The sequence below is a fragment of the Protomyctophum parallelum genome, assembly GCF_964188405.1.
Source record: "Protomyctophum parallelum genome assembly, chromosome: 12".
In the NCBI taxonomy this organism is placed as follows: Eukaryota; Metazoa; Chordata; class Actinopteri; order Myctophiformes; family Myctophidae; genus Protomyctophum; species Protomyctophum parallelum.
In genome coordinates, this window is record NC_139712.1 from 918,755 (window position 1) to 931,688 (window position 12,934).

At 44.7% G+C, this 12,934-nt stretch overlaps 1 protein-coding gene across 1 annotated transcript in view; it reads right to left on the bottom strand.

Moving 5' to 3' along the window:
* Positions 1-1,563: 1,563 nt before the first annotated feature.
* LOC310868288 (protein NLRC3-like) overlaps positions 1,564-12,934 on the bottom strand; it is a 33,476-nt gene continuing 22,105 nt past the window's right edge. Inside the window, exons 5-6 of the mRNA XM_083778651.1 lie at positions 12,856-12,905; positions 1,564-2,788 (exon numbers count right to left, since the gene is read on the bottom strand). Of these exons, the coding sequence (XP_083634777.1) occupies positions 2,196-2,788; positions 12,856-12,905 (643 nt within the window). The 3' untranslated portion in view covers positions 1,564-2,195. The remainder of the gene's footprint in view (positions 2,789-12,855; positions 12,906-12,934) is intronic.

Consider the following 12,934-nt stretch of genomic DNA (forward strand, 5'->3'; position numbering starts at 1 on the left):
ATAAATCTACATATTCATACGTCAATGAGGTATGAATCTACATATTCATACATTAACCTGAGATGAGGTATAAATCTCCATATTCGTACATTAATGAGGTATACATCTACATATCCGTACATTAATGAGGTATAAATCTACATATTCATGAACCTGAGATCAGACATGAAGTAGCAGCAGGTGTACGCTGTGCATTATATCAGTTAAAACTCTTTCACTGCCACCTGCTCTCTCCTTGCCACGGTCTTTGTTTTAACCCATTCTGAACGGGAACCCATTTTGGTGTTGGCATCATGTTATGCTTTAGCTATTGAAAAATAGCAGATCTACAAGCTCATAGCGCGCCACCGAGTGGCGCGCTATGAGCTTGTAGGTCTGCTATTTAAAAAAAATCGAAGAACGACTGACATTTTTAGAATCTGATCTCAGGTCAGAATGGGTTAATCAGACCAGTGTGTGTCCAGTGGAAACCTCGTATGAATCTGATCTCAGGTCAGAACGGGTTAAAGGTGAAAATTACCCCGGGTCGTCACCAGGAAGTCAGCAAACGGCTAATGGATCCTCCTGTGATGAAAGCCTGATGCATTGTAACGCTGTCCAATGAGACGTGGGTAAAGCCTGAGACATTGTAACGCTGTCCAATGAGACGTGGGTAAAGCCTGAGACATTGTAACGCTGTCCAATGAGACGTGGGTAAAGCCTGAGGCATTGTAACGGCGTCCAATGAGACTGGGTAAAGCCTGAGGCATTGTAACGGCGTCCAATGAGACGTGGGTAAAGCCTGAGGCATTGTAACACTGTCCAATGAGACGTGGGTAAAGCCTGAGACATTGTAACGCTGTCCAATGAGACGTGGGTAAAGCCTGAGGCATTGTAACGGCGTCCAATGAGACGTGGGTAAAGCCTGAGACATTGTAACGCTGTCCAATGAGACGTGGGTAAAGCCTGAGACATTGTAACGGCGTCCAATGAGACGTGGGTAAAGCCTGAGACATTGTAACGCTGTCCAATGAGACGTGGGTAAAGCCTGAGACATTGTAACGGCGTCCAATGAGACGTGGGTAAAGCCTGAGGCATTGTAACGCTGTCCAATGAGATGTGGGTAAAGCCTGAGACATTGTAACGCTGTCCAATGAGACGTGGGTAACGCTTCCATTTTAAACGTGGCCGACTTGGGAACGATGCAAGTTGGGAACCTAGCATGGACACTGTGGAACGCCTGTGTCACCACTAGAAGTCAGCGGGGCGAAGAGTTCTCGAGTTACGTGGATGTGCGTACACACGTGCACACACACAGAGACGTAGACGTGCGTACACACGTGCACACACACAGAGACGTAGACGTGCGTACACACGTGCACACACACAGAGACGTAGACGTGCGTACACACGTGCACACACACAGAGACGTAGGCGTGTGTACACACGTGCACACACACACACAGAGACGTAGGCATGTGTACACACGTGCACACACACACAGAGACGTAGGCGTGCGTACACACGTGCACACACACACAGAGACGTAGGTGTGCGTACACACGTGCACACAGAGACGTAGGCGTGCGTACACACGTGCACACACAGACGAAGGCGTGCGTACACACGTGCACACACAGAGAGACGTAGGCGTGCGTACACACGTGCACACACACAGACGTAGACGTGCGTACACACGTGCACACACACAGAGACGTGGTGCATTTATTATAGGATATATATTTGTTTCTTTGGAAACAATTCTACTGGAACACAATATGTTCAGCTGGAGGTCAGGGGTCAAACCCTATCAATGTGAGGTCAGGGGTCAAACCCTATCAACCTGGAGGTCAGGGGTCAAACCCTATCAATCTGGAGGTCGGAGGTCAAACCCTATCAACCTGGAGGTCAGGGGTCAAACCCTATCAATCTGGGGTCAGGGGTCAAACCCTATCAACCTGGAGGTCGGAGGTCAAACCCTATCTTGGGGTCTTTAGCACATCAAGGTTTGATTGACAGATTGTCACTGTGCTTGTTACTGTATATACATCATCAGTGTGATGTCACCATGATGTCATGATGAGTCACTCATGACCAAATATGGAGTCCATGATGTCAGGCGTACTGGCGGCGGTGGTAACCATGACAACCTGGACTCACTCAGACATGTGGAGTAACCATGGTGACCTGATGTGACCCTCGCTCACATGGAGACTCTATCTCTGCTCACACAGACACACTGAGGAGCCAGACCACCTCAACCTGAACCCAACGCAGAGGGGTTCAGTGGACGTGGTCTGGACGGTGTGCAGGTGGGTCAGAGTGTCCTCTGAGGACACGTCATAGAAGGACAGAGTCCCAGCGGGACGGTCCACATACACTGCTACTCTGTAGCCCCCGTCCTCCCTGACCTCACGGTCAGCATCCACTGCTGCTCTGATGGAGCGTCTAGAGGGACCGACAGGGAGGACAGTCACCTCCCTATTGTGTCTGACATAGTAACTGTCATAACACACCAGACTCCATGACATGCCATTCCATCCAAGCCCACAGTCATCACCACCTCCTTTCCTGCTGATTGCTCTGTCAGTCCCTGCTATAGAAACCCCTCCACTGCACTCTACCTCAGAGTAGCAGCGTTCGCTCACACTCTCTGCACTCAGAACCTGACGATACGGTCCATAAAACCTCTCTGTATGGTCAGGATACTGATGACGTCGTCCCTTCACCCGTGTGACCTTCCTGTTGTCCTCAGACAGAGTGAGGTCACGGTGTGCTGTGTTTGTGTCCAGTGAGAGACGCTGGGAATCTGATGAGAAAACACACAGTAACCATTAAGTACATCATTCACCAAAACGGGCCGGGCCCGGGCCGACTTTGTCACTGCCCAACGGGCCGTAAACCGGGCGGGCTCACGCGCCGTTATATTAATTTTCCGATTCCGATTCACCCAGACTGGACTTGCTTCAGCAGCGCGGCAGCATGCTGCTGTCTGCTCCATAGTGACGATGTGACAAATGACAATAACCCCTCCACAGTGTCCACACACACACACACACACACACACACGCACACACTACAATCTGGTCAAAACTATAAAGACTTTGAAACAACGTGTTTTACATTCTATCTCTCTCGCTCCGCGCCTAAACTCTCGTCCTCTCTCTCTCCTAATTATTATGCAGCGCAGCTGTACACACACACACACACACACACACACACACACACACACACACACACACACACACCGAGTACTAAGTAAGTAGGCCTAGGCTACGGCTCTCTGACAGAATTAATTTCAGGAGATCCGCAATAAAAACAAATTAAATACTGCGGGAGCATTATTACCAGTACCACACTAAACAAAGTTGGATTTGTACATTGCAGAAACTGCAGATACATAACGTAAGTGTTCTTACTTCTTATTATTGTCCGTCTGGGTTTTATAATGCAGCGTGAGTCCGCGATAGCCGATCTGCAAGCTCACAACGCGTTGCGCTGATTGACAGTGCACGTGCAGCAGCTACTATATAAAACTATAATTAAGTAGGCTACTTTTTAGTGTGACGTCTGTGTGTTATTGACTTCTTGTTCCTTAATGTGGGTTTCTGCTTCTGCTGCTGCTGCTGCGTCCGTGCAACAGATGTGCACCAATAATGCGGCCGCGGCGCGCATGCTATAGAAATAGCGTAATACCGGGCCCGGGCCTATTCTGGACTTGACCAACGGGCTTAGGGCCCGGGGTACGGGCCCATATTTTAGGCCCGTGCAGGGCTCTAACACACACACACACACACACACACACACACTTGTGTGCGCGCGCATTTGCACCCAGTCTCACACACACACACACACACACACACACACGTGCGCACACGCACACACACACACACACACATGTGCGCACACGTACACGTACACACACACACACACACACATGTGCGCGCACACACACACACACACACACGCTTGCACCCAGTCTCTCTCACACGCGCGCGCACACACATGTGCACTCGCGGCCGCACACACACACGCATGTGTTTGCACCCAGTGTCTCTCACATCCATGTGCACGCACACACACGCGCACGCTCGTCTCTCTGACCCACACACACCCACATGCGCGCGCACGCACACACACACACACACACACACACACGTTTGCACCCAGTGTCTCTCGCACACACACCCGCATTTGCGCACACACACACACACACACACACACACACACACACACACACACACACACACACACACATTATTAAATTAAATGTCAGAGGCGAAGTGATGTCAGCAAGGTAAATGTAGGCCTAAATTAAAATTAAATTGAATAACACTCGATTGTGGGTTAATACATACAGTGCCTTCGGAAAGTATTCACACCCCTTCACTTTTACCACAATTTGTTTTGTTACAGCCTCATGGAGCCAAATGGATTAAATTCGTTTTTTTCCTCATCAATCTACACACAATACCCCATAATAATGAAGTGAAAAAAGTTCTCAAATATTTTGTTAATTTATTAAAAATAAGAAGCTGGAAAAGCACATGTACATAAGTATTCACACTCTTGACTTAGTACTAAGTTGAGGCACCTTTGGAAGCAATTACAACCTTAAGACTTTTTGGGAATGATGCTACAAGCTTGGCACACTTGAATTTGGGGTATTTTCCCCCTTTTTCTCTGCAGATCCTCTCAAGCTCTGTCAGGTTAGACGGGGAGCATCGCTACACAGCAATTTTCAGGTCCTTCCAGAGATGCTCAATGGGGTTCAAGTCTGGGCTCTGGCTGGGCCACTCAAGGACTTTCACAGAGTTGTCCTAAAACCAATCCTTCGTTATCTTAGCTGTGTGCTTGGGGTCGTTGTCCTGTTGGAAGGTGAATCGTTGACCAAGTCGGAGGTCCTGAGCGCTCTGGAGCAGGTTTTCATCCAGGATGTCTCTGTACACGGCTCCATTCATCTTTCCCTCTATCCTGACAAGTCTCCCAGTTCCTGGGAGACTTGTTCTCCCCACAGCATGATGCTGCCACCACCATGCTTCACCGTAAGGATGGTATTTGCCAGGTGATGAGCGGTGCCTGGTTTCCTCCAGACGCAACGCTTGGCATTCAGGCCAAAAAGCTCTATTTTGGTTTCATCAGACAAGAGAATCTTGTTAATAATGGTCTGAGAGTCGTTTAGGTGCCTTTTGGCAAACTCCAAGTGCGCTGTGACGCCCGGCTGTCATGTGCCTTTTATTGAGGAGAGGCTTCGGTCTGGAGGAAACCAGGCACCGCTCATCACCTGGCAAATACCATCCCTACGGTGAAGCATGGTGGTGGCAGCATCATGCTGTGGGGATGTTTTTTAACGGCAGGAACTGGGAGACTTGTCAGGATAAAGGGAAAGATAAATGGAGCAGTGTACAGACATTCTGGATGAAAACCTGCTCCAGAGCACTCAGGACCTCCGACTTGGTCAACGATTCACCTTCCAACAGGACGACCCCAAGCACACAGCTAAGATAACGAAGGATTGGTTTTAGGACAACTCTGTGAAAGTCCTTGAGTGGCCCAGCCAGAGCCCAGACTTGAACCCCCTTGAGCATCTCTGGAAGGACCTGAAAATAGCTGTTCAGCGACGCTCCCCGTCTAACCTGACAGAGCTTGAGAGGATCTGCAGAGAAAAAGTGGGAGAATACCCCAAATTCAAGTATGCCAAGTAGAGCCCGACCGATCCGTCGGTCGCACCGATGTATCGGTCATTTTCGGGTCATTTTGCGACATCGGTGTTTATTTAATCCGATGTCCCGATTTTTATACAGGAGGGGGAAAATTATTTAATGTTTACTACAGTCCATCCTGCAAATATCACTCTCTCGGTCCTGCACCGCTGTACTAGAGAAGTATATCACCTTTTCGGTTCTGCACCGCTTAGTGGAAAAGTCTTACACTCTGTCGGGTGTGCAGCGTAACTACCCCCCCCCCCCCCCCCCCCAATTCAAGTCCAACCTAGAAGAGATCTTTCGGAAGTAGACTTCCCTCCCCTGACCTCACCAATACAGAGAAGTACACCGCAGAGGCAAACACAGAGCCAAAAAGACAAGGCCAAGGGAGCCATTCCAGATGACACGCCACAGCCCCAGAGGACGGTCCGCAGCAGGACGGGACCAATAGAGGAGAGGACCCCACATGGCCAGACCCAGGACACAGAAGCAGCCCCTACCTGGACCACGACAGACCCAGGAGAGAACCGAGGACAGGAAACAGACGAACCAGAGATCATGGAACCAAGGACCCCAGGGGAAGTTTACAAACACATCTCCACAAAAAAGAAGAACCTACGTTGGAGATTACACCCGGAGAAAAGCATCGTCATCATAGGAGACTCAAACCTGGGCAATATCCCATCTCTCCTCCCATCTCTCAGACGACCGGATCTACAAGTGGATGGCTACCCAGGAATGTCATTCCAACACACGAAGGTCTTACTGGAGAGAATACCAAGAAACACCACAGTAGCACACTGTATCCTATCCGTTGGGATAAACGAGAGAAGCCATAATAATAAAAAAACAACACAGAGGGCCTTGAGAGAGACCATCGCAGCAGCACAGAACGCATTTCCAACCGCAAGTATCCATATACCTTTAATCAACTTCTCAAATGACCTCACACACAGGGAGAAAGACAACTTAAGAGAATTAAATCGCAACATCACAAATAAAAATAGTTTCCTCCCAAAATTGGATGAAAGGGATTTTAAAGTGGGTCCTGATAACATACATTGGAAAAAAGAGACAGGCAAAGCAATGCTTGAAAATTGGCTTACTAGTTTAAACTTATTGACCCCATAAACCCAGAAAGGAGGGGGAGTAAGTCTAACATAATTAATTTGTCGCATTACTTCCAACCAGACCAACACCAGACCGAACTGCTGGAAAAGGGGCTTTCATTTGTTCCAACTCTGGACATCTACAAACAACAAACCAACAGGTTAAAGAAAGACCTTTCCCAGTATCACCGCAGACTGAAACTAGCCACACACTTTGGAATGGACCAGACAGGAGAAATACAACCATTTCGACCAGGTTCAAACTGGGAACCGGCCGATACGGTACTCCCAACCAGCCTTAAACAACTAATCAAGAAGGACCTAAATACGGTAAAACACATACCAGGACACATTAAGGAAAAAGATAACCTCACATTAGCACAAACCAGGGCACTTAGGGAACTAATTAACAACAAACAGATCGTAATCAAACCAGCAGACAAAGGCTCCTGCATAGTAATTATGGACAGACACCAATACCTGTTAGAAGGTGAGAGGCAGCTTAACAATCAGGATCATTATAGGCAACTAGACCAACCAATTTACATAGAGACAGCGAGAAAAGCCCAAGCCATTGTTAACAAACTGAAAGATAAAAAACACATAAATGCCAAACAATATCAATATTTAATAGGACAGGACAGCCCTCGAGCTAGGATATTTTATCTTTTACCAAAAATACACAAAAGCCCGGATTCATGGACAATACCATATGAAGTTCCACCCGGTAGACCAATTGTGTCGGACTGTGGCAGTGAGACTTATCAGACAGCAGAGTTTATTGAATACTTCCTAAACCCACTGTCGATAAAACACCCCAGTTTTATAAAAGACACTTACGATTTTGTGGACAAAATTAAAGCTATTATAGTAGGAAAAGAGGCCTTGTTGTTTTCGATAGATATAGACAGCCTCTACACAAACATTGAGACAGAAGCAGGCCTACTGGCAGTTAAAGAAGTATTTAATAAGTACCCAGACACAAATCGACCAGAAGAGGAATTACTCCAATTACTAGACTTAAATCTAACCCAGAATGATTTTTCCTTTAACAACTAATTTTATCTACAAATCAAAGGGACGGCCATGGGAAAGCGATTTGCACCATCTTATGCAAACATTTACATGAGCATATGGGAACAGACAGCACTAGAAAAATGCAGACTTAAACCAACACATTATTATAGGTTTCTGGATGATATTTTTGGAATATGGGAACATAGCAAGGAAGAATTCCAGGAATTTATTGATGTTCTTAATAGCCATCATAGATCCATAACGATAAAATTTGTGACACACACTGAAAGGATTGACTTTCTTGATGTAACAATCTTCAAGGGCCCAAACTTTAACACAAATGGGAAACTAGACTTAAAAGTATTCTTTAAAGAAACAGACACCCACGCCCTATTACACAAAACGTCATTCCACCCGACACACTCTTACACGGGGATAGTCAAATCACAACTACTAAGATTCCATAGGATTTGCACGCAAAGAAGTGATTTCAAAATAGCTTGTAAAACACTATTTAAGGCACTTAGACCAAGGGGATACACTAGGACATTCCTCCGGAAAGCTCAAAGTACTTTTTTAGAAATAAGAGTGCGAGATCCAGGCCCTAAATTGGCCCTGATAACCAGTTATTCAACACAGAGCACACTAGCCAACAACAGAATAAAAATGAACTTTGAGAACCGAACGGATGATCTTCTAAAAGATTATAAAATTATATCAGCCTACAGAAAAAACAAAAACCTTAAAGATTATCTAGTACACAGCAAGCTAAAAGAAATCAACACACCAGCACGCGAGGGACCAGAATACTTCAAACCCAAACAATTAGTCAAAAATAGAACTACAAAACGCGTTTTAGAGATTAAACAACGATTAACAATCAGAACGAGCAACTGCATTTACTTAATCACATGTAACAAATGTGGTTTACAATATGTCGGAGAAACAGGTAAAACAATAGGTACAAGGCTGGGACAACACAGATACAATATTAACAATGGAAAAAAGACAACCACAAGGTTTGTGCAACATTTTATGGCTCATGGCATTGAAGCTCTAAAATGCACTGGACTTCAACACAATCCCAACTGGACAGTAGGACAAATACGTTTTAATGAAAAACAGTGGATTAAGAACCTCAACACGGATTTCCCTGGAGGCTTAAACATACCTAAAATCAGATCTTGAACACAACAAAACCTAAACGCAGGATTAAACTGGAGAAATCTAAAAATGATTGGATCAGACTTCCTTCAAATACATGGCGAATGCATTTATTCCTTGCACTGTACCTACACATGATGCGACCTGCGGTCGCATCATGTGTAGGCACAGTGCACTGAAGTTTTTTAATTCCCCCCCCCACACACACACACACACACACACACACACGACACACCTCTACAGTACTACAGAGAGACGGAGAGAGAGGGTGGGGGGGAGAGAGCGAGAGAGAGCGCACGCAAACTCCTTACTCCTCGATTGTTTTACCTTTGTCTCAAATTGCCCAGCAAAACTATAATCCTTGTGTGAGTGTCCTTGTTCCAAATTGATGTGAAGTCATGTGCATATTGGTTGCCAGCAGGCACGTGGCAGCAGCAGCTAAGACGGTGAGCCTGTATATTTCACATAAAACTTGACCGCATAGGCAATCAAGACCATTAATTAATGACAGCTGTGAGCCTGTGTGTAACTGTTGTGTGTGGGGCTGGCTAATCCTTCCTTAGGCTATAGTGAGGGACTACAGGGAGCAGGGACAACTATTATATTTTAAATCATATATATATTCCATTCCATCCATATATATCCGTTCCATTGATAAAAACATTGGACGTTCGCCTGACGCCCAGTGTTCAAAGAACGATCGTTCACGAAAACCCACCAATAAGCCCTTCAGACTTGGATGGTCAGAGCGGCGCGATTACATACAAAGGCAATGCAAAGACGAGAATTGCGCAAACGGGCGCAGCGCGACCTGCCGCGGTACAAACTGGACGAATCGAGGCAAATATATATTCAGGTCTGAACTACAAGCTCAAGTCTGATCTACAAGCTCACAACGCGTCACAACGCCTACAAGCTCACAACACTCACAACGCGTCGCGTCCGCGACACGTTGTGATCTTGTAGATCAGCTATTTTCAGCATGCGGAGATATGCAGGCTCTGAGAACATTCAGAAACTTTTAGCTTCACGATAAAAGTATGCAGCTTTCACAAGTTGGCCCATGAAGACAAGGAAAAGGATTAAGAATTCGTTGGCATTTCACATTGCAAAAGATTTTTTCCAAAATGTAAAAATATTATAATAAGGAATTAATTTGGATAATGGTATATTGTACAAATTGTCACTTTATTAATCCCAAAGGTTTGGACTGCATTTAATTTTCAACACAAAACCTTAAACTGACTATGTGTGTGGAATATAAATATTTGCTTTATTGACTGAGTGACTTTGTGTTGGGTTCAAATCATCTACAGTGTTTTGAAGTATAACCAGGTAGGTTGCTGTTTTTTACACAGTGACCTTTGTAGGGTTTTATGATTCAAACCTATAATGGTGGAAACCACTACATAAATAAAAGGCATGATAAGAACATGTATTAATACCACGCTATACAAAGAAAACAATGGTGCTACCTAATTTCTAGTGGCGCTACCAAATGAAAAGGTAGGTGGCACAGTGCTACCTGTGAAAAGGTTAGTCTGGAGCCCTGATCCTACATACAACTAAAAAAATTACACCTGTGTGAAGTGAGGGGTGCTAATATATTAAAGTCTAACTCATGTTGATTAGGTGATGTAATGGTGATTATGATGTCTATTGCTCAGACACTGACCTGTTTTGTAGGACGGACATCTACACTAATAGCTGGATAATAGGAGGGCATAGGGGTGCATTTAATTTAGAAAAAAAGCCTTATGTGCCAAAACATTTTATTTAAATGTATTCAATGTATTCTATTGTTAATTTAATAAAAAAAACGTATTTTGAAGTTTAGACGTTTTTAAAATGTATTTTTTATTATTGATTACGAAACATCGGTCCAAAACATCGGCATCGTATCGGCATCGGTGGTGTAGGTCTCTCCAAAATCGGCATCGGACCCAAAAATATGGCATCGGTCGGGCTCTAATGCCAAGCTTGTAGGATCATTCCCAAAAAGTCTTAAGGCTGTAATTGCTGCCAACTTGGTACTAAGTCAAGATTGTGAATACTTATGTACATGTGTTTTTCCAGTTTCTTATTTTTTATAAATTAACAAAATATTTGAGACAACTTCATCATTATGGGGTATTGTGTGTAGATTGATGAGGAAAAAAACGGATTTAATCCATTTTGAAATGAGGCTGTAACAAAACAAAATGTGGTAAAAGTGAAGGGGTGTGAATACTTTCCGAAGGCACTGTATAGGCCTATAGTCCGGCAGCCCACAGGCGTCTTTTGTTTAACCCATTTAGACCCGAGGAGGATTCTACAAATGCCTTCTACATCCTGACAGTTTCCTGAAGAAACCTCATGTTTTTATGTCAGTGTTTCTCAACCTTTTCCATGTCAAGGACCCCCAATAATATATGTATTTCACCACCGACCCCCATCTGAAAATATGTTGTTCCAGGGACCAACATATTTGGTCTACAAGCTATGAGCTTGTAGATCTGCTATTTTTCAATAGCTAAAGTATAACATAATGCTTGAGACACCAGAATGGGTTAAAGTGGGATATTTGGTATATAGTATTTTTCATTGGCCTGAACTATTGTCTATATTCATACATTCATGAATCCACTTGCTGAGCGGCTGTCACTATTGGGCTTTCTTTTTCATTAACATCCTACGGCAGGCAAAATGGTCCAACATGTCAAACTTTCCTCATGCTTTAAGTAGCATGTGACATGTAAAACTTTCCTCATGCTTTAAGTAGCATGTGACATGTAAAACTAAGGGCTTTTCATGATTCTGAATACATTCCAGGCATTAGTTTTACACAAAAAACCCTCCTTGGGCTAAAAACGGCCATTGACGTCATGACAAATGTGATGAGGTCAGCACATTTTGGGCAAGTGGCTATGGCTGTTTGACATGTCACATGCTACTCCACCCCCCCCCCCCCCCCCCCCCATCTGAAAATATGTTGTTCCAGTGACACCCCCCCCCCCTCCCAGAAGCAAAGATTTGAGTTAAAATGTTCACTCTGTAATAATTTATATTTAAAGATTTGAGGCACATTTTCACGATTTTTCAAAAATAGCAGACCTACAAGCTCATAGCGCGGCACTCAGTGCCGCGCTATGAGCTTGTAGGTCTGCTATTTTTCAATAGCTAAAGTATAACATAATGCTTTAAAACACCAAAAGGGGTTCCCGCCCAGAATGGGTTAAACCATAATGGAAGTTTGACAACTTTGACATCTTTGCCTGCCATAGGATGTTAATGGTCACAAGAAACCCCTATAAAAAAGCCCAATACTTTCAGCCGGTCAGCAAGTGGATTCATGAATGTATGTATATAGACAATATTTTAGGCCAATAAAAAAGACTATATTCCCACCCGTCAACCTCGACTGCCGGACTACTAGACAAGGAGGTTAAATGGGAGGCTATTGTGCAGTCAAAGTTACCAATACAAGCTAGTTAATTCAACATTCTTTTATTGAGCGGTCAGGCCGGTATGGTAGGCCTCAGGCCTAGCAATATAGGCCTCAGGCCTACCATATCTGGCCCACGTTCAAATATGTGAGTGAGAACACGTGAGTGAGCGTTTCTGTCATTCTGATCTCCAACATATTTCTATTGACTGGCTTTATCTCTCAGCCAAGGCTGTAGTTGTCTGCAACGTGTCACTAAGGAGTATGAAATCCTTGTTTGACCAACACGCACACGCCTGAAGATGCACTGTGTGCGCGCCAGACTGCGTGCTTGACAAACTACAATGTGAAAGCAAACCCAGCCAACAATCTTACAACTACAGCCCTGAAGTTTACCAAACTATACAGTAGGTGTTAAAAAACTCTGTATAAGATGTCAATAGTGAGAGATACTCACGTCCTTGAATGAGATGAGGATTGAACCGATCTTCTCCACCATGTTTCACTCTGTAGGAAGTATAACATCAATGCATCAA